The sequence below is a fragment of the Hibiscus syriacus genome, unplaced genomic scaffold (genome assembly GCF_006381635.1).
Source record: "Hibiscus syriacus cultivar Baekdansim isolate YM2019G1 unplaced genomic scaffold, ASM638163v2 tig00110159_pilon, whole genome shotgun sequence".
Classification (NCBI taxonomy): domain Eukaryota; kingdom Viridiplantae; phylum Streptophyta; class Magnoliopsida; order Malvales; family Malvaceae; genus Hibiscus; species Hibiscus syriacus.
This window is the reverse complement of record NW_024062607.1, coordinates 755,069-782,721: the sequence shown is the minus strand read 5'-3', so window position 1 is coordinate 782,721 and position 27,653 is coordinate 755,069. Positions and strand designations below refer to the sequence as shown.

Here is a 27,653-nt window from a genome sequence, read left to right as displayed (position 1 = left end):
TTGGAACTTTGAAAGTTGGGAGAGAAGACAATAAATCAACCCAACATAAACAAGAAAATTTTGGAAAGGGAGAGGTGATTTGGACTGCATAGCTTGCGAAATGGACAGACACCCAAAGTTTGCCTCAATCAACGCCAGAATGGACGAATTCTTCTCATTTTTCATGTGAACTCAACTCAGAAACTTACCATACTATCCTTAAAGCACCACTCGACTTTTCTCAACTCCAAAGGAAGTAAAAGCAATGACCCGTTTTTTCAATCAAAGTAAAAGCGATGACTTAAAGACTAGTTGGCTATTTCAAACAAGGAAGGTGAAAGTTGGTAGCGTATTTATTATATTCATTCATAGCATCATATTTGGTATTGTTAGGTGAAACCAACTAGTGACGGGGTGGTGAAACCGAACGGAGGAGTCCACGGCTGCCGTTGCACCTTGTGAAGCTTCCAAAATCAACTCTTCTGTATGTATATTGTGTTGTATTCGACTCTTCTTTTACACGACAAAGTTAAAATTTTTGTTTTCTTCTGGATAGTAATTGACTCTCTGGTCTCTCTTAGCTCGATACCCTCTGTTTTGTATTGCTGATGTGGTTCTCTCTGACATTTTCTTTGATATCCTGAGAAGAAGATGCGGTTTTTACTATGGTGCTGGTTGTGGGGATGGTTAATGGTGGGAGAAAGAGCAATGGGATCGACGGAGGAGAGTTCAGACGAGAGAAATCTCGACAAGACACCTACATGGGCGGTGGCCGGAGTTTGTGCTGTCATCATCATCATCTCTATTCTGTTGGAGATGGTTCTTCATAAACTGGGAGCGGTCATCCTTCTTTCCCTTTTCTTATCCAGTTCACTTTGGTGCTTCCATTTTGATTCTTCATTCTCTTTCTGCAAATCAATTCCATTTTTTACCGGAAAGAATGAATTTTGGTTGTATTGGTATTTCGTTTGAAAGATGTTCTATTTGTTTCATTCAGTGGTTTACAGAAAGGCACAAGAGAGCTCTGTTCGAAGCATTGGACAAGGTTAAAGCTGGTAAGTCCAGGATTCTGTGATTACTCGTGTTAGGCATTGTGCTTTTGATTGCCAGAATTTGGTTTATAAAAGTTGCTTATTGGACTCATCTACACTTTCTCTACACACTGCTTTTTTGTTCTTTTCTGTGAGATTAAGATGCCGTTGTTTAGGCGATGAATTCACAGCCGAATTGGCAAGTTCATCGGCGTCGTAGACCAGGCTTGGAATCCCGTGACACTCGTCAAATTTGTAATAATGAAAAAATAGATGTCATTGTTTGTCAAACTGAAAGTTCCAACCTTTCATACTATTATTGCAGAGCTGATGGTTCTTGGCTTCATTTCGCTGATCCTCACTTTTAGCCGGTTCTACATTTCCAAAATATGTATCCCTACACACCTTGCGAATACCATGTTGCCTTGCAAAGCTAATGATAAGCAGGACAGCAGTGAGAGCAGTGAAGAAGAACACCGTCGAAGACTCTTGTTGTTCGAGCATCGAATTTTGTCAGGTGCAGTTGAGGCAAATGTTAGAAAATGCAAGGAGGTCAGCCTGGACAAACATTTATTCATATTGTTATTATAGATGCCATTTTGTGATTAAAAGCAAAGCTCTCAAAGTTCTTGGAAGTCACCTTCTTGCATCATGTTGTTGCATTTCAAACTACTGCCAATATGTTGTTGCATCATGTTGTTTACATTACTGACACAAACTGGGTTTCCTTTACAGGATCACGTGCCGCTTATATCCACTGAAGGACTGCATGAGTTACACATCCTCATATTCTTTTTGGCAGTCTTTCATGTTTTGTATAGCTTTGTTACTATGATGCTTGGGAGACTAAAGGTAACTAAATCCTGTCTAAATTGTTTTTGTTTTGCTTGATTCTCTATGTCGATACTTGTTTTCGTTATTAACGCTTCTATCATTAGGACATTGTCATTAAACAAGAATATGCTTTGAACAGATCCGTGGCTGGAAGGTATGGGAACAGGAAACTTTGACTCACGACTACGAGTTTTCCAACGGTATGTTTAACCGCTAAGAACACCTTTTTTATTGTATGTTATCGCATTAAATCTTCTACTGTCAGTCATGAACTTAGTTTCCCAATTTTGCTTCTTGCCTCTTGGAATCCGACATGGATGCATCGGCGTGTCTGTACATTGCAGATCCTTCCAGATTCAGGCTTACTCACGAGACATCTTTTGTGAAAGCCCACACCAGCTTTTGGACTAGGATACCTTTCTTCTTTTACATTGTAAGCACCTTGTAACTAAAATAGTTAGCCTTTTTTCTGCAATTAGAGGTACAAATGACAGGTACTGACCTGCAAATTCAATTCCAACCATTTTGGTCACTGTTGCGGCCATCGAAAAGAAGAAAGCCATATCATGTTATAAATAACTGCCTTTTTGAAGATGTTGCACTGGCCTCTGGGATCTCCTGTAAACACCCATGATGTGGTAAAGGGTGGATATTAGGGGAAACAGTCAGTGGGGATTCCCCATCAGAAAGCCGGATGAGGGGAGACCTTCACATCCAGTTCGGAGGGCGGGGATATCCCGACCCTACTATCAATATGCCTTTGCAGTGTTACTTGGTTCAACTCTATTTGTGACCTTTTCTTGTCTGAGGGACTCTCTATCTTCTTGGGTTGATTTGGAGTAGTTTAGTATGTACATCAATAAGCTTCCTATCTTGATCAATTTTGAACTTTTTAGACATTCACTGCAGGGATGCTTCTTTCGACAGTTTTTTAGGTCCGTTGGGAGGGCAGACTACTTGACATTACGGAATGGATTCATCGCTGTGAGTTTCTTTTTAACTGCAAAGCCGTATTTGATGTTGGTTCGTAGTTTTGTCCCGACTAATTTACACTTGTCTTGTAGGTTCATTTAGCTCCCGGAAGTAAGTTTAACTTCCAAAAATATATCAAAAGATCCTTGGAGGATGACTTCAAGATTGTTGTAGGAGTGAGGTACTTGCTGTTTTGTCTCTGTGCATTACATTGGATGACATTCCTTGCTCTTATTTAATGTGGCTCAACCAAGGTTTATCCTGTTGGCAGTCCAGTGCTGTGGGCATCTTTTGTGATCTTCTTGCTGATAAATGTCAAAGGTGAACCACTTTTTGCTAATGTAAACTGAATTATAAGCTGAATTCTGTTTGCCAATGTAACACTTCACATGCATGCTCTTCCAGGGTGGCAAGCGTTGTTTTGGGGTTCCGTAATTCCTGTCATTGTAAGCAATATTTCTTGGTAACAACACTTTCTTTAGAATTTTATTAGAATAACTCCATGTCCTGATTGCTTCATTGACGACAGATTATCTTGGTGATCGGGACGAAGCTTCAAGCGATTCTGACGAAGATGGCTCTTGAAATTACAGAACGGCATGCCGTTGTGCAAGGAATACCTCTTGTACAGGGCTCTGACAAATATTTTTGGTTTGGTCGACCGGAATTAGTTCTTCATCTGATTCATTTTGCATTGTTCCAGGTGCTTCAATTGATTATAGAACATGAACCTGGCTATACCCTTATTAGAAAATGGATCTCCTTGTATTGATGACCTTTTTTTATGGCAGAATGCATTCCAAATAATTTATTTCTTCTGGATATGGGTAATTAACTAAGCACTGTCAACTTATCAACCTCCTCCCCACTCTTTTATCTCTGTTTTCTATCATTTCTAATCTAAAACTCTGCTGTAAATGTGTACTGTTTTCATCATTTGTGATTATGCAGTACTCATTTGAGCTAAAATCTTGCTTTCATGCTAGTATCAAACTTGCCATAATAAAGGTTTCTTTGGGGTAAGCTTAAGCTTCAGTAATATTCATTAGTTACCTCAACCTCAGATGCAAATATACTGATTGTTCCCTGGAATTAACTTTTTCTAGGTTTCTGCAGGGTCGGTGTCTTATGTTTGTGCAGCTACATCACCCTTCCGCTATACGCCCTAGTAACTCAGGTGCTGTTTCTGTTTCCGACATCATCGGTTAAAGCTGCATTCTATGGAACAAATGCTAGCTCCGATTCCATTTTTTGACACACGAGGGATGCTTATGATGTATACTTGCAGATGGGTTCAGGAATGAAAAAGTCCATCTTTGATGAGCAAACAACCAAGGCGCTTAAGAGGTGGCAGTTGGTCGCAAAAAAGAGGCATCGGAATGGCGGAAGGTCTCCCACTATAATCACTCTGGGTGGAAGTGCAAGCACAGTTTCTCCTGCACCTGCTTCGGGACGCACACTTCATCGAAGCAAAACTACCGGTCAATATTCGTACGCCTATGAAGATCGCCTGTCTGATGTTGAAACTGAACCATTGTCACCCATGTCGCCATCCAATTTGATTATGAGTGCAGACTGCAACGAGCAAAGAACTGAAACAAGTGAATATCGGCATATAGAAGTGAAAAATGAAGATGATTTCTCCTTTGTCAAGCCTGATCCGTTGTGACAAGGACCATGAACGAAGTGGTGTAGCATGCAGATACCGAGTGGTGAGGCTGGCAAGGACTTTTTTTAAAATGATTTTGGCATGCATATATACACAGAGAGAGCGAGTTTATGTGCATAGAAGTCTCATATCAGAAACTTACAATTACATAAAGATCTTTTCTCTAATTAACTTTGTATTTCGATTACATGCCAGTAACTTTCAAAATTTTGAACAGTCGAGATGAAGGAATGGATCATGGTCAATTTGAAAGTTCTTATGACTGAACGTAACACCCATACTGGTGACTCATATCTCCTCTTCATCGTCACTGCCACCTCCAAACATGGCAGCCATTTTAAAAGGCAGCTTGGCAGCCATCTCTCTCCTTTGGAAATCAGGCTTTAACCTTAAGTTGCTGTGAATACTTCCAATCCCAGACATCAACTGTTCCAAATCCTCAAAAGCATAATGCGAGCAATCATCTAATTCTGTGGCTGAAGCTCTATTGGGTTCCATTCTATCAATTTTCTCCCCTGAAGCAGAAACAGTTGGAGAATCATGCGGCTCTTCCTTTTTGCATCCGGTTATGTTTCCCTGCACTCTGTAACACACTTTCCCTCAACTGATTTCCCTATATCCAGGAATGTGTTAGCTCCACTTGCAGAAACCCATTCTTCAAACACATCATCCCCTGGTTCAGCTGAACCCGCAGATAGTACTTCATAGTCAAACTGATAATCGGGTTCTTCTTCTGATGAATCTGGACTCGGACAATCATGATATTTAGCAATTAATTAATCAGGAAGGAGTTTTCTTAGAAAAAAACAAGATATCACATATAACCTTCTTTCTCAGATAGCGTAATCACCAGATTTCAGAACCATTCCAGGCCACATATATGCAGAAAGAGCACCAAACAGTCGTTCAACTCCTTGTAAATCACCATCAACCGACAAACCTGCCAAGACCGGGCTCTTTTTTCAGCATTACCAAAAATAAACATAAGAAGATCTAAATTCAGTGTATAGGCAGTGTACAAACAAGTGGATATGAGATGCAGAAGCTAAACAAGGGCTTACATTTGTCAAGATCAGCATTAGAAGCACAAGCTTCAATGAACTCAATGTTGTGGTCAATGCACCATTCCAAGCATTTCCTGCGAATGTTCAAGGATGGGTCTTCATCTCCCAATAAACTGCTTCCTTCATCTTCAGAAATTCCATAGTGTGAAGTCGGATGAAGGATGAGTAGAATCGGCAAGTTTGAGTAGGTGTTTTGTGTATTCAGCATGGACAGGATGACCTGGAATTCAGTCTACTTTGTTTCCAATGCAGAGCAAAATATCAAAGTTTTGGATATCGGTGTAGTACAGCCAATCCTGAAGTGCAGCAAGAGTTGACCACTGCAAGAGAGAAAAAAAAAGCAAAAAGGAAGGTGAGGTTATAGAGCTACATATACATTTATATAGAAATAGTACTCTAGTAGTTATAAATATGCTAAGAAAAGGCAAAAATTATTCCTGCAGAAATGGAAGGGGTTGAACAAGAACTGGGAAAGCTAAGATGCTTACATTAGACGTATCAAAAACCATGACCAAGGCAGTTGAATGGTCAAATATAGGGAGGGATTGAACTGAAAATTCATCCTGAAGATGAGCCATACACAGAGAAACATCAGCAGAGTAGTATTTGGTATTGATAGTCCAGCTGTTGATGGTAAAGATATCAATCATCAGAGTTTGATTTTATTTACACAACAAAAAAAGGCCACCTATTGTATGATTAACTCAAACAAAAAAACATGTTAAAAGTGAGTAGAAAGAAGGCATTCAGACCCATGGACAACGACTTGGGAGCTATCTTCTTCTTCGAACTCCATAGAGGCAAGCCCTACATTGTTTTTTTAAATAATAATAAGATTTATCAATATGCAAAAACTTTTAATAAAAGCAGAGCAACCATGACTCATTTTTCCCGACAAAATAAAAATTAATGGTATTTGACAGAAGTTTGAATGTTTTAGTTACAACAATAATAATAACAGTAAATAAAACTTGCATTGGAAGAGGATGTAGTAAAAACAGAAAGAGATGAAAGACATAATTTTCATTCAAGTAAAAACCTGCTTAAATACATCACAAATAACTAATAAGCTGAAACTTCTACCCATGTTTCCATGTACTGCCACTAACATAAAACATGGCAACTACTTAGCTAAAAAACAGCAACTAAACTTGATGAAGTAAAATGCATAACAAACTCCTAAAAACTAGGATAAGTTGCAGCCACTAGAGACATTTCCAACACTCCTTGAATCAGTAGCTGCAAACTCCTAAAGCTTTTCTCAATGATTCAAACCTACTCCTTGGAAGAGCCTTAGTAAATATATCAGCCAGCTGGTCATTTGTGCTGCAGTAGAGCAAAGAAACTTCACCATTCTTCTGGACTTCTCTAAGAAAATAAAGTTTAATGTTGAAGTGTTTGGTCTTTCCATGAAAGACTGGATTATTGGAGATTGCAATGGCAGCTTGGTTACCCACAAACACTTATGTGCTCCTCCTTTGCTCCAAGCATAAATCATTCAAAATCTTCCTCAACCATAAGGCTTGATTTACAGTTGCTGTAGCAGCTATAAACTCCGCTTCAGCAGTGGATTGAGCCACTATATCTTGCTTCTTTGAACTCCAAGAGATCATTCCTGAACCAATCGTGAAACAATATCCTGAAGTGCTTTTCATGTCATCTAAGGATCCTCCCCAATCACTATTAGAGAATCCATGAAAATTGAATTCTTGACCATGTTTGAACAGGACAACATAGTCAATAGTTCCTTTGACATATCTCAGCAGTCGTTTAGCAGCAATAAAATGTTCTTCACTAGCAGCTTGGGAGAATCTGGCGAGGACACTTACAGCATGCAAAATGTCAGGTCTTGTTGTTGTGAGATACATTAGACAACCTATAAGACTCCAATAGACAGCCTCTTCAACCTTTTTTGCACCATCTTCTTTGCAAAGTCTCTCGTTTTGATTCATTGGAGTACTTACTGACTTGCAATTCTCCATGTGAAACTTCTTCAAGATCTCTTTAGCATACTTTCTTTGACATATAAAGACTCCTTGATGATCTTGTCTTACCTCCATCCCAAGAAAATATGCCATGATTCCCAAGTCTGTCATTTCAAATACTTTCATCATTTCTTCCTTAAAGTTTCGAACCAACACATCATTATTTCTTCCTTAAAGTTTCGAACCAACACATCATTATTTCTGTAGAATTATTTGGAGTTTAGTTTGAATGCATATCTGTTTGAGTGTTAGAGGGCCGAAATTAAGGAAATCTAGAGTTAAACATATCAGTATTTTGTTCCATATTTTTAGGGGATTCTGGTAGCTTGTTACCATATCCGTATATATTTATTTCCTGTTTATTTCTTTCTGTTTTAGATAGATTTGACCCTATTCTAGGTAAGTTGCATATATCCCTAGAAATTAGGTGTTTCAGCATCTATATATATAGGGAACGTGTAACCTGTTTTAATATATTGAAAATAATAAAGAATTCCTCTACTTTCAACATGGTGTCAGAGCATTCTCTGAACCCTAAATCCCTTATATAACCAAATACGGGAGAAGTGACTCAACTGCTTCCGTGTCCCAAATCACCTCCAACCAGGTAGCCATGGCCTCCAGTAACAGTAGTGGAGATAGCAATCTCATGCCCATTACAGGACACAAACTGAATGGGAACAACTATCTCCAATGGTTCCACTCTGTTATGATGTTCATATGCGGAAGAGGAAAGGATGATTATCTCAAAGGCGTGGCTGCCAAGCCAAGCCAGGATGATGAGAAGTTCAAAATCTGGAATTCCGAGAATAATATGGTCATGTCATGGCTCATCAATTCCATGACAAATGAAATCGGAGAGAACTTCCTACTCTACAGAACAGCAAGGGAAATCTGGAAGGCTGCAAAGGAGACGTATTCCAACAATGAGAATACATCTGAGCTGTTTGAAGTGGAGAGTGTTCTCCATGACTTCTGTCAAGGAGATTTAGCAGTAACCCAGTACTTCAATACACTCAACCACTATTGGCAACAGCTGGACTTGTTCGAGGAGCACAATTGGAGCTGTCTAGATGATGGAATCAGGTATAGACAGATCATTGAACGGAAGAGAATATATAAGTTTCTGATTGGATTAAATAAAAATCTAGATGAAGTAAGAGGAAGAATCTTGGGATCTAAACCTCTACTTAATATCCGAGAGGCTTTTTCTGAAGTCCGGAGAGAGGAGAGTCGAAAGAAAATCATGATGGGCTCTCAAGAACCAATGACAAGTCTTGAGAGCTCAGCCCTTGCTGTTAGAGGGAACTCCTACAACACCAATGACACCAAACCAAAGAAAGGACGCCCTTGGTGTGATCACTGCCGTTGACCTGGTCACACCAGGGACACTTGCTGGAAAATTCATGGTAAGCCTGCAGATTGGAAGTCTTCCCGGTCTGCCAACGACAAAGAGGGGCGAGGCAATTTTGTCTCAATGGATGACAAACCTTCACCTGAACCTACTCCATTCAGCAAGGAACAATTAGAGGTTCTACAGAAGCTGTTCAACCAGTCTTTGCATGCCCAAACCTTCACTGTGGTTGGTACTGGATCCTTAGCCCAAAAAGGTAATTTTTTAAGCGTTCTCAATGTTAAAAAAGAGACGTCAAATCCATGGATTATAGATTCTGGAGCTTCAGACCATATGACTGGAAATGAGGACCTATTTTCTACTTACAGTCCATGTGATAAACACTTAACGGTCAGAATAGCCGATGGTTTACTCTCAAAAGTGGTTGGTACAGGTTCTATTAAAGTATCAGAGAATATTACACTTGAATCAATTCTTCTTGTGCCAAATTTGAATTGCAATTTACTGTCCATTAGTAAACTTACTCGAGACCTGAATTGTATGACTAAATTTGGTTCAACCATGTGTGAATTCAGGTCTTGGACTCAGGGAAGACGATTAGCAGTGCTAAAATGTGCTCGAGACTCTATCTTCTAGAGGTTATAAATCCTCCTCAAGGCACAACTTATCAGTCCGATTGCCTAGTGTCTGTTAATCCTACTTCTTTTTCTGTCAGTTGTTCTAATAATGATAGTGCAATCATGTTATGGCACTATCATCCGAATTTCTTGTATCTTGAGAAATTGTTTCCTTCTCTATTTCATAATAAAAATCCAAATGAGTTCAAGTGTGAAATTTGTCAATTCTCCAAACATGTCCGTAATTCTTATCCCAACCAATCTTACAAAGAATCTCATCCTTTTTCAATGATTCACAGTGATGTTTGGGGTCCATCTAAAATAAAAAATGTGACTGGTTCCCGTTGGTTCATTACATTTATTGATGATCACACTCGGCTTACATGGGTCTTTCTCATGAAAGAAAAATCAGAGGCATGTCAGATTTTCAAAAACTTCAACACCATGATACAAACTCAATTCCAAGCCAAAATCCAAATTCTAAAAACTGACAATGCCAAAGAATACTTCAAATTCATACTCAATGATTATCTCGAGTCATGGCATCATTCATCAAAGCTCATGTGTCAATACCCCTCAGCAAAATGGAATTGCTGAAAGGAAAAATCGGCACCTTCTAGATGTTGCAAGATCTCTTATGTTTTCTACTCATGTACCGAAACATTTTTGGGGTGAAGCTATTCTCACTGCGGCATACCTCATAAACCGGATGCCATCTAGGATTCTCAACTTTCAAAGTCCTTGTCAAACCTTACTTCAGTTTTTCCCAAATACACGTCTCATCTCCACTATTCCCTTCAAGGTTTTCGGGTGTTCAGCCTTTGTTCATGTCCATCAAAATAAAAGGGATAAATTTGATACTATAGCACTTAAGTGTATCTTCCTTGGGTACTCTCCAACTCAAAAGGGGTATAAGTGCTACTCATCGATCACTAAACAGTACTACCACTCCATGGATGTTACCTTTTTTGAGCACCAGCCCTACTACCCCAAATTTGATATTCAGGGGGAGACCAATTTTACCCAGGAATATTAAATTTGGGATATTGATGAATCAGTTCAGCTCTCTCCAAATCCTGACCAATCTCACCCATCACCAAATTCTAAACATCTCTCCCTAGAATCTTCCTACCAAAATCTGGACACTAGTAAATCAACAACTAATAATGAGTTGATTAACTATTCACAGAGGAGGAAGAACCAAAAGGAGATGGAACCACCAACACCTCTGCAGCAAAACCAAGAATCTGATCCTAGTCCAAGATCTTGTGAAGATCCAACACCTCTGCAGCAAAACCAAGAATCTGATCCTAGTCCAAGATCTTGTGAAGATCCTTCAGGTAATCCTAATCCTGAGCCCTCACAGAATGAACTAATTGGTGATGACAGTGACTATCCTATTGCCATGAGGAAAGGGGTTAGAACTTACACAAAACATCCTATATACACCTTTATATCATATGAAGGCCTGTCACCAAAATTCAAGTCGTTTGTTGCCAACCTCGACAACACTCAGGTCCCAAATAACATACAAGAAGCTCTTGGATCTCCCGAGTGGAAAGTTGCTATACATGAAGAAATAAATGCACTGGAAAAGAATGGCACCTGGGAAATATCAGAATTACCATCGGGAAAAAGGCCAGTAGGATGCAAATGGATATTCTCAATCAAGTACAATGAAGATGGAAGTGTTAATCGTTTCAAGGCACGGCTAGTGGCAAAGGGATTCACTCAATCGTATGGAATCGACTATGAGGAAACATTTGCCCCAGTAGCCAAGTTAAACACAGTTCGGGTTCTCCTATCTCTAGCTGCAAATCTTGATTGGCCCCTTCACCAACTAGATGTCAAGAATGCCTTTCTAAATGGGGACTTAGCTGAGGAAGTTTACATGGAAATCCCTCCAGGATTTGAGACACCGAAAACTGACAACAAAGTTTGCAAACTTAAAAGATCATTATACGGGCTCAAGCAATCACCAAGAGCTTGGTTTGAGAGATTTACCAAGGTAATAAAGAATCATGGCTATTCTCAATGTCAATCAGATCACACCTTGTTTGTCAAACACTCATTTGCAGGAAAACTGGCTATCCTCATTGTATATGTGGATGACATTATCCTAACAGGAGATTATGAGGAAGAAATCAATACTACCAAAGGTCTTCTAGCTAAGGAATTTGAAATCAAGGACCTTGGACAGCTCAAATACTTCCTAGGTATAGAAATTGCAAGGTCAAGAAAGGGAATATGTGTTTCCCAAAGAAAATACGTACTGGATCTATTAAAAGAAACTGGGATGCTTGGATGTAAGCCAACGGACACACCTATGGATTCAACAACAAAATTAGGCACTAAAGAAAATTGTGCACCGGTGGATAAAGGCAGATACCAAAGGCTAGTGGGTAAACTAATCTACCTTTCTCACACACGACCAGACATTGGTTTTTCTGTCGGCATGGTAAGTCAGTTTATGAACAATCCAAATGAAGAACATATGGAGGCGGTGTATAGAATCCTAAGGTATCTGAAGCTAACACCAGGTAAAGGATTATTTTTTGAGAAGAATCAAAGAAGAGACATAGAGGTGTTCAGTGATGCAGATTGGGCAGGATCAGTACAAGACCGAAGATCAACTTCAGGGTATTGTACTTATGTGTGGGGAAATCTAGTCACATGGAGAAGTAAGAAGCAATCAGTGGTGTCAAGGAGCAGTGCAGAAGCTGAATTTCGGGCAATAGCCCATGGTATTTGTGAGGGAATATGGCTAAGAAGGGTACTAAAGGAATTAAGAATTTCTAGTGAAGAACCTATGAAGATGTTCTGTGATAACCAATCAGCAATCAGCATTGCCAAGAATCCAGTCTATCATGACAGAACTAAGCATGTGGAGATTGATCGGCACTTTATAAAGGAGAAGATAGAGGAAGGGATGATCAAAATGCTATATGTACCCTCATGTCTTCAAACAGCCGACATTCTTACTAAGGCTCTACCAAGAAAGACTTTTGATGATCTAAGTTCCAAGCTGGGGTTAATTAACATTTACCATCCAGCTTGAGGGGGAGTGTAGAATTATTTGGAGTTTAGTTTGAATGCATATCTGTTTGAGTGTTAGAGGGCCGAAATTAAGGAAATCTAGAGTTAAACAGATCAGTATTTTGTTCCATATTTTTAGGGGATTCTGGTAGCTTGTTATCATATCCGTATATATTTATTTCCTATTTATTTCTTTCTGTTTTAGATAGATTTGACCCTATTCTAGGTAAGTTGCATATATCCCTAGAAATTAGGTGTTTCAGCATCTATATATATAGGGAACGTGTAACCTGTTTTAATATATTGAAAATAATAAAGAATTCCTCTACTTTCAACAATTTCCAGTCGCTAAGATATCATCTACATAAACGGAAACGATTAAAATATCAACAGTTGAATGCTTGACATATAGTGTTGGCTCACTTGGACTTTTTTCGAAACCAAGACTAAGGAGATGCTCATCGATTCTAGCGTACCATGCCCGTGGAGCATGCTTTAAGCCGTACAAGGCCTTTTTAAGCAAGTACACCTTATTCTCCTCTCCATCCACCACAAAACCTTCAGGCTGCTCAACGTAAAATTCCTCCTACAAATAGCCATTAAGAAAGGCAGATTTCACATCTAGTTGAAATACCTTCCATCCCTTTTGTGCGGCCAATGCAAGAAGCAATATGACTGTATCAAGTCGAGCAACAAGAGCAAAAGTCTCTGAAAAATCTACTCCAAACACTTGAGCAAATCCTTTCACTACAAGTCTGGCTTTGTGCTTGTTAATAGTACCATCTGCATTTAACTTGGTTCTAAACACCCACTTTACTCCGATGACCTTCTTGTGACAAGGCCTAGGAACCAACTCCCATGTTTGATATCCATCTTGGATCATCCTTAGCTATATAAAAATTTGCCGGTTCTAAAACACCAACATTACACCTTTCATAGATGTCAGAAAGCAATTTAGTTCCCCTAACTGGAGGATCATCAATATTCTCATCCTCAAATGATTCAGTATTAGGAACTAGATTCACTTCATCTTCCCAATTCCACTGTTGATCTTCAACAAAATGAACATCTCGACTTATTAGAATATTACCAGTTTCGTGCTGGTAGACTCTATAAGCCTTTGAAGCTGTGCTATAACTAATAAAAATTCCAGAATTTGTCTTTTTATCCAATTTATCTCATTTCACACTAGGTATATAAGTGAAACAAACACAACCAAAAACTTTAAGATTCTGGATAAAAGGTTTATAACCATACCATGCTTCAAATGGAGTTTTCCCTTGCACTGCCTTCGTGGGAAACCTATTCAACAGGAACACAGCTGTATTCGCAGCTTCTGCCCAAAACTTCTTCGGCAACCCTTTCTCATGTAGCATACACCATACCATCTCCATTACAGTTCTGTTCTTCCTCTCACTCACTTCATTTTGCTACGGAGTATAAGGAGCAGTGAGTTGGTGCTCAATTCCAGCATCTTCGCAAAACATATTGAATTGTTCTGAGGTGTATTCCTTGTCATTATCAGATCTTATGACCTGAATTTTGCAACCACTTTGGTTCTCAACCCAAGCTTTAAATTTCCAAAAAACTCCTTCCACTTCAGACTTGAATTTCAAGAAATAAATCCAACACATTCTACTAAAATCATCAATAAAGAGAATATAATATTTACTTCCCTTTAAAGATAATTCAGGTATAGCCCCTCCAATATCCTTATGTATTAGTTGTAGCATTGTTCTAGCCCTGCTCGTTGCATTCGAAAACGGGAGCCTAGTTTGTTTTCCAAATCTGCATGCTTTACAACTTATTAAGTGATCATCCAGAGGAGGAATTCCTCTTGCAAGATTCTTTCTCCTCATATACAATAGAGCAGCGTGGTTGAAATGCCCCATTCTCTTGTGCCAAAGCTCAGTTGTAGTAACCGAACTCATCATAGCAGCCTGCTCTGTCTCCAACATATTTAAAGAGAAGCTTTTTCCCTTCATATTGACCTTGAACATGTCAGATCCACTTGAATCTTTTATCGAACACATCCTGTCTTCAAACACAACTTTGTAGCCTTTTTCAAGCAGCTGACCCACACTTAACAGGTTCTGATAAATTTCAGGAACATAAAGAAAATCTTGAATTAACTTAGTACCAAGACTACTTTCAATGGCAATAGTACATTTACCTTTGACAGCAATAAAATCTCCATTTCCAATTCTGACTTGTGACAAAACCGCCTTATTAAGCTCTTTGAAAAGCTCAATATCATGTGTCATATGATTGGTGCAACCGCTATCAATCAGCCAACTCTCATTTGCAATCCTAGTTGCAAAACAAAAAGCAACAAATAGTTTATCCTCCTTTTGCTCGACAACCTGAGCCTCACTTTGCTGATATTTCTCTTTGGATTTGCATATTTTTGCAATGTGTCCCAAGAGTTTGCACTTGTTGCATCTAACATCTGGCCTCCTCCAACATTTGTGAGGTGGGTGACCCTTCTTTCCACAGGTTGACATGATGGATAGTCTTGCTTATCACTTCCTTCTCCCTTGCTGTAAGCTTGATCGTCTGCACTCTTCTTTCCATTTCTCTTCTTCCCCTTATTATTGTGGCTGATGTGCAACTTTGCAACAAGAGCTCCTTCAACGGTGCCTTCATGTCTCTTCAGCCTTCTTTGCTCTTGAGCTTGCAAAGCATTTAATAATTCTGCCAACGTAATGCTTGACACATCCTTAAAGTTTTCCAATGAAGAAATCGTGGATTCAAATCTTTCTGGAATAGTAACCAAAATCTTTTGAACAATCCTAGAATCAGAAAACTCTTTGCCAAGCAATCTTACCTGATTTACAATGCTCAGAAGTCTATCGGAGTATTCTTTGAAGTCTTCGATTCCTTCATTCTTTGCATTTCATATTCCATGATCATATTCAACACACGCATCCCTTTGATCTTCTCATTGCCTTCGTACTCCATCTTGAGAAAATCCCAGATTTCCTTGGCTGATTTCAAGGTCATAATTCTGGTAAAAACTGTTGCAGAAACAGCGTTGAACAAGCAGGACTTAGCCTTTGATTTTCTTTGCCTCTTCTCCTTGTGGTTCCGTTGGATTTGTTGGAAGAGGAGTAATTTCATAATCCTCCTCAAGAGCTTCCCAAAGGTCGTTTGCTTCCAAATAGGACTCCATTCTAATTGCCCAAATTTGGTAGTTTTCACCTTCAAACACTGGAGGTGCTACTGCTGAAAAAGAAATTTCAGATTGCATTTTGTGAAGTTTGGTTTGATGGTAGTCTCTCAATTCTCACACAGGTCTCTCAAGAAGATTCACTCTGGTACCAATTTGTAGTAAAAACAGAAAGAGATGAAAGACATAATTTTCATTCAAGTAAAAACCTGCTTAAATATATCACAAATACTAATAAGCTGAAACTTCTACCCATGTTTCCATATATTGTCACTAACATAAAACATGGCAACTACTTAGCTAAAAAACAACTAAACTTGATTAAGTAAAATGCATAACAAACTCCTAAAAACTAGGATAAGTTGCAGCCACTAGAGACATTTCCAACAGAGGAATCGGGAGTTACGTTGGATTAGTTTGCGCTTCCCGACATTGGGACATCCAACAATGAAAATGGAGGGTGGCTTCCCAGTCTCATCCCGGGCTTCCATTTTAATAGAGCCTTCCTTGTTTTCTTCCATCTGTTGTGAAAATTGTAGTAGGGGGTGCTCGCACATGCATTTTTAGACAAATTGTAGTTAGGCTTCAGAGGAAAAAGAGCTAAAACATAACACAAGAATTGCCACAACCATTATAATGAAATTGAAAAAGGTTGGACGAATTGTTGAGATATGGAAGAGACGAGAGAACTCAAAAACCGGAAGATTAGCAGAACATGAGTTATGATCTACGGAAGCAGACATCATAGGACAGCTTAAACTCTTGGCTGCGTTATGTGCTTCTTCTATCAGTACAGGTGATATAGAAACAACTCAAGGGGGAAATAACAAGAGCATGGAAAACAAGGTTGAGTGTCCATGAGATGATGCTCACTTTCTTGAAAGAAAAACATTAACCATAAATGAAAAACAAGAACGAATATCTAATTGAAGTTCATTCACAGTGGTTCCACATAGTTATTTACATCTAAAATCAAACAAGACGTTGGTTAGAAACGCAAAAAAGGTTAATAAAAAAGGAAACCCCGAAAACCCTTTTATATGGAACAGATTTAACAAACAAATTCAACTAGAAGGCGCGATCTTTGGGGTGATTAGCTGATCAATCAAATACATGCTATGACTATAAGATCAAATAGAGATTAATTGGAGTAAGATCAGAGCACCTGAGTCGTGGAATGATTTGAGGTTTAAGATAAAGATGTGTGCTTTGAAAGAATGTCGAGCGAGGGAAGGAAAGCCGAAGACGCAGGAAAATTGAAAAGGTTGAATTCACAATTTAGCCCATGAAGTACTTTTTCTACTTTATACCCGGAACTATTTTTTGTCCCAATTTGCCCCTAAACTAGAGTGTGACGAAGATGACATTATAAGGAGGGATAAAAATAATTTAAGGCGTAAAATGAAAAGAGTGTATACTTTAGAGACTAAATTGTAAATTAAGCCAACTGAAAAAATTATAAGAAGTGTTTTCAGGTTTTCCATTTTAATCTCGTAATTACATTATTAACTATTACAATAATATATTAAAAAGTCATACTCTCCTTTTCTTCATCAAATTTGCTCAGTAGTATGGTTTTTAGAACTGGATCGGTTAGCGAATCAGTCATGCTACTAGTTTATTGGTTCAATCGGTCGAATCAATCCGATCGGTCGGAAGAACCGGACGACATCATAATTATTTAAAAAATTAAATAAAAATATCAAAAATATTTAATAAAAAATAATTTTTTATATCACAAGTCATATTCAAAGCAAGTCATAACATATACAAATTAAAAACCATAAAATCAAGTGAAACAAAATGATTCAAATTAACTACAACATAATATTTAAGGTAAAACATATTAAATAATAAATATAATTATATAACTATAATTAAAAAATAAATTTGGGGCTAAAAAAGTCATAACAAAATGATATTGTTTGGTTTAATTTTTTTTTAAAAAACAATCTCACATGGCTAAGAAACATAAAAGAGCATCCCAAAAGCCTAAAGAGTAAAAATATGAGAACAAAACAATTCCACATTGCTAAGAAACATAGAAGAGCATCACAACTAACTTCTATAAATAATAGAGGTAATTTGGCATTCAAAATCATGGAGTCTTTTGGTGAGCATTGAGTGAACTATTCTTTCACTTCAATCAAGCTCAAATTTTAGGCTTCAATTAAGCTTCTAATTTTTTTTTTAGTTCAAGCCTTTTTTAGTTCAAGTTTTAATATTATATTTCGAGTCCGAGTTGAACTTGATAATTTTTAACTTGTGAGTTTGAGTAGAGTTGAGCTTACTTTTAAAGCTTTCAAGTTTGAGTCGAGCTCAGCAATACTCGAGTTCGACTTGGCTCGTTTAACAAACGACGTTTGGTTTAATTTTTTTTTAAAAAAAAATAAAATTTTCGATTTTTTCCGATTTTTTTAGTCGGTCCGGTTCGAGCGGTTCTGGCCGGTTCACTAGTAGCGGTTCAACCGGTTTAGATTGAACCGGACTAAGCAACGGTTCCCGGTTGAACCGGACTAGGCAACGATTCCCGATTGAACCGACCGATCCGATCCGGTTTTCAAAACAATGCTCAGTAGGAAATTCAGATTTTTTTTAAACTAATTTTAACATACTTTTTGTTTTATTATAATATTAATTAATATTTCAAAAGTAACTTTTAAATCTAGTAAGGACCAATTTGATATCATTTTTTAAAAATGTTATAAAAAGAATGCTTTTGAAATGTATTTTTAAAAATATTTTTAGATCTTTGATTTAAAATTTAAATATTTATTTTAAACGTTTTTGAAATTATAAAAGAATTAATGATATAAACGAGTATAAAATTATTTCTCAGATATCAGTCTTGGTAAGCAAGTTATTAATATGGAGGAGTGCATTGAAGAAAATGCCACTATTTACAGGATTTTATGCACTAAAAGAGAGACCTGAAAAAGCCAAAACAAATTGATCTACAGCTTGCCATTAAAACCAGATATTGAACATTGGTCATTATTCTAAAGGCTTCATAAAATAAGTGACTTAGTTATACCGCTTTTCACAAATTAGTGTCTAAATTATTTTTGAATCATTCATATGTCTAACATTACAAATATTATCACTTTAGGTGTCTCAGTTCTAATGATTGTTAAAATAGCCCGTTAAGTCAGACATATATCATAATCTAGTAATTTTATAAATTTAATTTTTTTTGAAAAACTTAAAATATTTTATTTTTGAAAAAGCCCCAATTTTTCTAAAATACAAAAAAAAATCTCAAACTCCCTAAATCTCTTATTCTAGCCCCTTTACTCTAACAATCAATCATCTCCGGTCATCTACCCGCACGAGAATGGCCATCCATACGTCGCTGACCACCTACTGACTGATCATAACCCTTGATATCATCTCAAAACTCAAAATTCTCAAATCTCTACACTTCAATCCCTAATCCCTAAAATCATAAATACCCAATGTGATAGTCGACCATTTATTAGACTCTAGCAACCGACCTTTTGGCCATTTGGTTGGCCGTTTAGTAGGCCGTTTGACATTTGATCGTTTGGCCATGGAAAAGCGTGGAGCAAGCATGGGAAGAGAGGGAGAGGAGAGACGTGGGTTGAGTTTTTTTAATAATATTTTTTTCAGAAAAAAAATTCAAAATCCTAAGATTGACACATGTCACTTTAACGAAATTTTTTAACAGTTGTTACGGTCGAAGCAACTAAAGTAGTAATGTTTGTAATGTTAGACACCTGAATAATTCAAAAAATAGTTTAGGCACCAATTCGTGAAAAAATGATATAGTTTGATCACTTATTTTATATTTAAACCTATTCTAAAATAATAAACCAGTTGTATATGTATATGAATATGTCTTGGCAAATGTCTTGGCAAATAAATAAAGTTGCTTGGAAGTTAACAGCAGGGGCATTACTGATTAAAAATGGCTTCCAAGGTTGCAATGCATCCCGCATTGTTGCAAAACAAAATTCAGGTCAGCTAAAAGTCGAGCCACCATGTAAGCAGCAAAAAATGCTTAAAGACTAACCAGTTTCGGCAGCAGTAACAGCCTGCCTATACTTGTCCTGAACATCCCCGACCGCGAAAATGCTCGGCACGCTGGTATGAGTTGTACTGGGCTTAGTGACAATGTAGCCAACTGGGTCAAGGTGAAGCTGGCCTTCCAAGAACATGGTGGCAGGCTTATGCCCAATGGCAAAGAACAAACCAGAGACTTTCAAATCGGAAAGTTCCCGGGACAGTGAGTAGGCTCTTCACCTTGAGCCCTCACAAAACCCTCTATCCCCATCCTCGTACGCCTCCAGTACCACTGAATTCAATATCACCTCTATCTTGGGGTTCGAAACGGCCCTGCTCTGCATGATCATAGATGCCCTAAATGTATATATCCTGTGAATGATACCTTGGAAGGAAGATGTCTCCTCCATGAGAGAGTCACCCCGCCAATCCCAGCCAGGGGATTGTTCCTGAAGATTGGAGCCGCCCCTATGGAACATGTGGCCACGATGATCGAGTCAGCCAGGACGGTTCTTGCATTGGTGGTGAAGATCTTGAACGAAGAGGAAGACATGTCAACCCTTCTGACGGTTTCGGTGAATATGGCGGTGCCAAAGCGGAGAGACTGCCTGCAGCAGCGGTCCATAAGGTCGAAGCCAAGGATGCCATTTGGAAACCCATGCAAGTTCTCAACGTCGGTAGTGGTAGTGAGCTGGTCCCCAGGTGCATAGACGGCGCCAGTGTGAGCAGTGGAGCCGCTGCCAGTGTTGCAGAGCTTGGTCGTCAGGGGAGAGTCCATGTATGCAGAGGCAGCGGAAGTGGTGGCAAAGCCCACCAAAGTGCGGGCCATTTTTAAAAGACTTCTGAGCATCCTGTTGCCCCTGCTCCTGCTAGCGTTAGTGCTAGGCTTTCTTTTATTGTATTTGTTTGTATTTCTTTTTTAAAATTTGTGATTTTATTATATTTCCTTTTATAAAAGTAATTGCTCCTATTAGTTAAAATAAATAAATTATGCGTGTAGGAATCATTTGATGTTAAAAGACCATTTCATCGTAGATAGATAAATCAAATCAGTGTGAAATTTAAGGAAGTTACAGTCAATTAGACGGGAATTTTGTGAGGGTTAATCTTTTATTTTCAAGACAAGTCCAACTCCGTGAATCAAAGCCCCCAAAATCATACCATACATATCTCGCACACAGTCCAACTATAGAAAGGAAAGGGCTTCCGACGGCACTAGTTAAACTGCTGCACTAAACTGAAAACTAAAACCAAACACTACATAGACCACTAGTGAAAATGAATTAACTAAAGGCAGAAGCACAGATTAGGCACCGGTTTTAATCGATCCCAGTCATCCACGCCTTCCCTCCACTGATCAGCTTTGCTCGAATGGAACACGTACAAACAACTGTCCATGAAGGGTTACAACCGCTGATGTTTGATGCGGATCAATCCTCGAGGGTAAGCTGACAACCTAACACCCAAAAAACACACTTTTCAGTGTGCTAAAGAGCTACCCCATAAAAAAGAGGCAAATAAAAAAAAGTGAAACGAAGATGTGGAAAACACAGAATATCAAAGTGCTAGCTTATGATCTGGCAAAGTAGCAATGATGGTTTGATACAAGTTACAGGTAGAATAGTAGCAGTAATGAATGACTAGGGTAGTGCATCAGAAAATTAAAATTTGAAACGACCAAAAGAATTTGGCAATAATGTTCTGGACTGTCCCTTCCTTTAAGATTTGGTACAATAGTGATTAATTTCGGAACTGACATTTTACTAGCTGAACGTACAATCAAATTATTTCAAATAAAAGCTTTATTTAATAAGACAAAGATGTTTATGCCGATGAACCTAAATACAGGAGGTTAGAAGCATTTCAAGGATTAGTTAAAATTAGACACTGGATCGAACAAGAAAACAGGAAACAAGTATATCTTTAAAATATTTTTTTATATGAAATAAATAGTATCAGTGGCTGTTTGTTTGTCTCTTAATGGAACCATTCAACGCTGAATGCTGAACCGTTCAGCATTCAGCGCGATTGTTTCGCACCTCTGAATGATTCAGTACTGACTGATTCAGTAAAACAGTGCTGAATGATTCAGCACAAAAGTACATTTTAAATGATTCAAAGTTATTATCAAACAGCATGTCACATTCAGAGCTAATTCATACAGAACTTCTGAATCATTCAGCGCTTAATCATTCTAAAATAAACAAACAGTCCCTCAGTCAACTTTAAAGACTTCTTGTTTATTTAATTATTATTTGGAGAAAAATCATTATCATGGATGTGAAACTAACAGAACGTAATTTTATTCTAGTTAGTACTGCACCTTTTTGAACGGTGTGACACCCCAAGGATTATCCGGATGCTCAGGTTCACCGCTTATTACTAGGCGTCCCGCGGGATCAGATTGAACACGCACCTAAAATTGCAAATAACCACATAAAAACATCCGTAGACAGCCAATTTTAAGGGCTTACAAAAGCTGAATTTTAAGCCGATTTTGAATGCTGATAATTTCAATGCAAGGCACTTTTGTGCAAATTGGTCCGAACCATGCGTGCTAGAAGGAAATGAAAAGTGAAAACTATACATAGTTTTACAAGTTTGTTCACTGACCTCCTCACGAAGAAGGCCTGGAACTAAAGCATAGACCTCAAAACAATCTTTCTGCAAAATCAAAACAAGTCAAACTTTCAAAAAACCAAAAATCATGTCATTTCTGGATATCAGGGGCAAAGAAACTTACAGTTTTCCGCACATTGATCTTAACCCAATCTGCTGGGGATCCAATATCAACCACTGCTGTCTCCACACTAGCCAATTAAGAATTAAGTCAAACAAATTGTTCATGCGCTTAGTAAAATCCCATAAAAAAAAATATAACATGGATCTTAACTGTGCCTTCGATACTTTGGTAGATGAAGCCTTGACAGCACTATCCAAATATGATGGTTTCTTTCGTTTAAGCAAACCTGCTTCATAGATCTTCATCAGCTTTTGAAACAACCAGAAAGAAAATTGGTTTAAAGGCTTAAATGACATACCCAGACTTTTAAGCTGTTTTTCACGCTTTTGTTGAGAAATAGAATTCTTATCCTACAAAAGAAGGATGAATTGCCATATAATACTATATTATCAAAAGATTACACCTGAAAACGCTCATAACTAGGAGAGGCACAGCTTATTTTTGTCTTTTTCCGACAGTACAGACGAATAGGATGGAATAAATAAGGATAAACTGCTCACTAGATTTTCATACACACCTTAATTATTGGGTCACTGACTTCACCATTACGGAAATGACGTGAATGCCAACCCTTCATAGCACGTGCAGCTGCATCTCTTCGTGCTCTACCAGATCCTGAAGCCTAATTACAAACAGCATCAAAAAGAATGTTTGGAAGCAATAATTAAAAAAGATAAACCTCATTAAACATATTCTAACTAGGGATGCAAAGCGAAACAAACTTTTGATATTATAGAATATCGCCACACAACTTTTACTCAGATAAGGTTGGGGAAACATGAATGTGAAGTTAATACTCTAAAAGACACACAAACTTATCAAAATCTTAAATTCTTTGCTTTTCTATAAAAAAATATCTGACAATTGAAAGATATTTCATGTTACCTGATTCTCAACATTCATAGCCTCTGATTGCGATGAAATAGGCATATTAAACTCACCTCCAGATATCTTATGCCTTTCAAAATCAAGGAGTGACTGAACAAGCACAAAAATAAGGCTTAGATCAGTCCCTATCATATGAAGCAAACAAGCCACAAAACTCAATTTTGCACTGAATATGCGTGAATCAAAAAGTGAATTACAAAGTTACATAGCCACTTTTGACATTGTATATCATGGCAACCTCAGCTACCAAAAAGTCCCTCCATTTGATGTGCCAGTAATGACGGCAGGAGGATAATGACAGGAAGTTGAGTCCCCCCACCCCCCTTTTCTTTTGTTCTATGCAACATAATTTGCATAGTCTAAAGGTAACTAAAGGTACAGACTGCAGACCTAAGTGATACCAAACGAAAAATGAGATGCAATACTGTTTTCCCAAGCATATATGATTCACAATGTAAATACCTTTTCATAGAAACCACGAAATGTCCATGAAACAGTAGTACAGGTTCTGCACAAATAAAAACAGAAAAGATATACACATCATTGAACCTTGGGGTTGGGGGTAGGAAGAGAGAGAGAAATCAATATAGCAAATGCAACATCTTCACTTCTTAAATGAGCAACATTTTAAGAACTATAGTTCATAAATTATTTCAAAATTAATCGTTTTAACCACATTGTCAATCTCTTAAATAAGTATATTTGCATAGGCTGATAGGCCGGTAAAACCCAAGACTAGAAGTAACTTTCATCTTGCTCCTTACTTTGGGGGCTTGAAAGACTCTCCAACTTGCCGCCACAATTTACATGAAGTTACCTACCCATAGTCAAAAATTCATTTAATCCACATTTGCAACAGAAAAAATTTGCACATAAAGAGTTAAATTTACAGAATATAGTCATCCGAGAGCAGTACACAGTTCCACGCAACAAACAGTAGCATGATATACATACTAAACATTTTAAGAAAAGTTCTCTAAAAATGTGAGTGCATGTATGTGTGTCTGTGAGAGGGGGAGAGTTTTAGAAGAGGATTAAGTTCAGAATGAATATGCAGTACAATAAACCATGCAAAAATTTCTATTCACTTTTCTAATCTAAGTTCTCAAAAAGTAGAAGCTTATATGAGTAGAAATGTAGTATTTTCCAGTCACTCGGAAACCTTAAATAAACAGACAAAGACCCTGCATAAAGTGATGCTAAAGAAAAGGCAGTTTGTATACAAAGATGGAAAAAGTGATCCAAACAGAAAAAAGTTTGCGGGAGGAAATGAATTGAAGACAAGACTGAATATTTCATGCACAAATTAAAAAGTATTTATTACACTTGAAATTACTTCATATATGGTATGTTCCAATCATACTGCATTCCTTAACTTGGCTACCCTAAAACCATATACAATTCGTAGAAGTAGAATGGTACAATGCATCTTATAATCTATAAATTTAACAGAAACCAAGGCAAACATGCATACCTGGTCATAGCCACCCAATTTAATAACAGCTCTCCACAACCTTATCCCCATAAAAGTGTATAAATGTCAGTCAAATAGAAATTTCCAAACACATCATAGTTGCAAAAAGAAAACAGTAATGCAAGTACCAATGAACTTACTTAAGGCAATTCAGCCCTTCACCATAAAATTTAGGGGGCTTAAACTCCACGCCTCTCTGTTTGAAGAAACTTTCCAGTTGCATCATGAAAGCTGATTGCTCCTCTTCTGTTCCCGATTCATTGCCATCGTCGTCCAAGAAAAATGAGAACTCAGAATTGTTGTTCCCATTAGCAGGAGTTGTAGGCAACTCCAGTTTATCAACCTCATTCTTCACGTCTTCTGCTTTCTCCTTATCAGGAAATGATTGAGAAGGCGTATGCTGTTCAGGTTCATTAAGGATGGTTGGTGTGGGGTCACAGTCATGATTAGTTTCACTCTGAGGTAATGCAGAAGTTTCCGTTTTGGCATTTCCTGTGGGTTTAGGAGGTGAGACAGAGGAGGTTACAGTTTTGGCATCAGTTGTAGCTTCAACAGCATGAATATGATTGGAAGGAGGGGAGTCAGTTTTAGAATCGGCGTGGCTCTTGGAATCAGAAATAGAAGAGGATTCTGGTATCGTATTGCTCAGGGTTTCTATATTGATAGGGGTTTCTATAGCGGGCTTCAGCGAAGATTGATCATCAGGGACAGGAAGAGAGCTCGGCGAGTGCTGAGCCGGAGAATAATGTGGTTGTATGTTGTTATCAGCATTTGAATGCTGTGTGTGATCGGTTATGGAGTTAGCCTCCAATGGCACGGAAGAAGGAATTTGCTGAATTGGCGGATTAATGGGATGGTCTCCGTCATTCATGTTAGAAGCACCTGATACAGGAACAGCTAGTTCGGCCTCCTTGTATTCAGTTCCCTTGGTATGGCATGTGTCGGATTCCATCAATAAAAGGTCGAAAATTCCTCCTACACATCCATGTTACATTTAGTTTTAAAACAGTTGTGAGTCAACAACTGAGCAGTCCTTTTTTTTTTGAACGAAAGTGAATCAATTATGATTAGAAAACCATAAACATAGATTAGGTGAAGAACGAAATCGTAATATGAAAATTGAATGTGAATGAGGAATCAGAATGACGGCTAAACGAAAAGGAGAGAGAGAAAAGCCCCAAATTTAACATCTGGGTTCGGCTCTCCTAAAAGATTAGCAGGAGAATGAATCGAAAGAAAAATCCCAAAAGCAAATGAACAATACGATTTTATTGCAATTGCATAAAGATAATGCAATTATTATATAAGAAATAGCAGCGAGGAAAAAAGAAAGACTTGCCTGGTTGGTAGCTTGAACGAATCCTGAACCCTAATCTAAACAAACCCTAATTATATCGTCTGTTAACAGAATCCAGAAGTTGCTTATTGAATTTAGCTACTACTGCTGGCATTAGAAATTGGATTCATAAACGCACTCCTACAGCTTTAGCTTCGGACACCCTAACCCCTTTTTCTATTCTTCGTGTGATTTAGGACATTTATCTTTGTTCCGTTCGGTCTTAGGACTTTGGACTTCAAAATTTCCGACATTCAATTCAATGCCCGTGCCACCACAGCATTTTGAGTCGTATTGGTTCGGTTCAAATCGAATCGATTTTCATTAGTTATATCGGTTTGGTTCATTGTTTTTCTTTTAATTTTAAAAAATAGATATTTAGTATATAAACATAAAACATTTGTTCAATATATATATTTTTGGTAAGCGGTACGACTAAAGATTGTCATGCACTAGGGAATATTAAAAGAGTAATTAAAAATTTTCCAATCCCTAAATAGAGGAAAAGAGTATCATTTCTAATATTAATACAAATTAAACATCAAGTTTACATTCATTAAGCAGCGGGATAATTCAAACCAGATGATCAACATGATAAACAAGATCAAAATTATCTAAAACAGTTTTTTGACTAAAGCATCGGCCACTTTATTCCTTATTCTCTGAATAAAAAGATTTATTATATGTTATAAAAATAGAAAAATTATATTAAGTGAATAAAATCTGATTATTTTAATTTCATTATACACAGAGTAGTAGATTCGTTTAAGTGATTTAGGTACTCTTTTACTTTATAATTGATTTAGGTTTGAAACTTACTGTTTCTTCTTCTTCTTTTTATCATTAACAACATTATAAGATACATATGTTACCATTTGATTGAATATAAAATTTATTTAATTAAATAATTAACAATAATAAAAAAAAGTCTTCAATTAGGTGATGACATGTGTCATTAACAACATGTGTTATGATCCTACGTTGAAATGTGTCACCTTTTGATTGAAGGGATAATTTATTAAATTAAATGAAAATTATGATCAAATTGATTGAATATAATGTATTAGTGATCAATGTGCACTTACACTAATTTTGTTAACCGACACTATCGTTAAACTTTAATGATAGATGGTTTCATTGTACCATTTAAATAGTTAAGTGTTTTGAATGATTCAATTAAAAGATTAGTGGTCAAAAGAAAAATGAGCAATAGTTAAGTGATTATATATATATTTTACCCATTTTTAAATAAATATATAAAAATATTATTTTTTGATAAATTTGGTGTGAATACAAGGTAATATTTGTTCAAATATAGTCAATCGTTTGACAGTGAACGCTTATACCTCTGACATATACGGTGCTCGAACTTGAAACCTATGAGGATAATAAGAAGTCTCTTAACTACTGAAGTCGTTTGATTCGTGTCATATATATATAAAAAATCAACGTCGTTTTAAAAATAGGATAAATTACATA

General features: G+C 37.4%; 2 protein-coding genes and 2 pseudogenes across 3 annotated transcripts; 1 reads left to right on the top strand and 3 right to left on the bottom strand.

Annotated features, from left to right (window-relative positions):
• The first annotated feature begins 359 nt into the window (after positions 1-359).
• On the top strand, positions 360-4,492 carry LOC120216235 (MLO-like protein 8). The gene is made up of 16 exons (XM_039213722.1): positions 360-463; positions 628-819; positions 977-1,034; positions 1,336-1,562; positions 1,746-1,862; positions 1,984-2,044; positions 2,189-2,277; positions 2,754-2,828; positions 2,909-2,997; positions 3,088-3,137; positions 3,222-3,262; positions 3,346-3,519; positions 3,608-3,643; positions 3,768-3,835; positions 3,933-3,993; positions 4,105-4,492. Exons 2-16 carry the CDS (start codon positions 631-633, stop codon positions 4,483-4,485), a joined length of 1,716 nt encoding a protein of 571 aa, XP_039069653.1. The 5' UTR covers positions 360-463; positions 628-630; the 3' UTR covers positions 4,486-4,492.
• A 137-nt stretch (positions 4,493-4,629) lies between these two features.
• On the bottom strand, positions 4,630-16,965 carry LOC120216238 (annotated as a pseudogene).
• LOC120216236 (AT-rich interactive domain-containing protein 6-like) lies at positions 14,823-27,548 on the bottom strand. Of its 2 annotated transcripts, none has more exons than XR_005525034.1 (14): positions 26,178-26,464; positions 24,979-25,813; positions 24,839-24,878; positions 24,129-24,181; positions 23,827-23,872; positions 23,362-23,454; positions 22,994-23,098; positions 22,775-22,826; positions 22,627-22,702; positions 22,477-22,543; positions 22,347-22,397; positions 22,057-22,149; positions 20,820-21,189; positions 14,823-14,836 (listed from the first exon to the last, which is right to left on the bottom strand). XR_005525034.1 is itself a non-coding variant. In XM_039213723.1 (14 exons), exons 3-14 carry the CDS (start codon positions 25,788-25,790, stop codon positions 21,091-21,093), a joined length of 1,587 nt encoding a protein of 528 aa, XP_039069654.1. In that variant the 5' UTR covers positions 25,791-25,813; positions 26,178-26,207; positions 27,545-27,548; the 3' UTR covers positions 20,745-21,090. The 2 variants fall into 2 exon arrangements, 1 of the variants encoding a protein (XP_039069654.1); XM_039213723.1 differs by lacking the exon at positions 14,823-14,836 and adding an exon at positions 27,545-27,548 and having other exon boundaries at positions 20,745-21,189; positions 26,178-26,207.
• LOC120216239 lies at positions 19,739-20,622 on the bottom strand (annotated as a pseudogene).
• Positions 27,549-27,653: the final 105 nt, after the last annotated feature.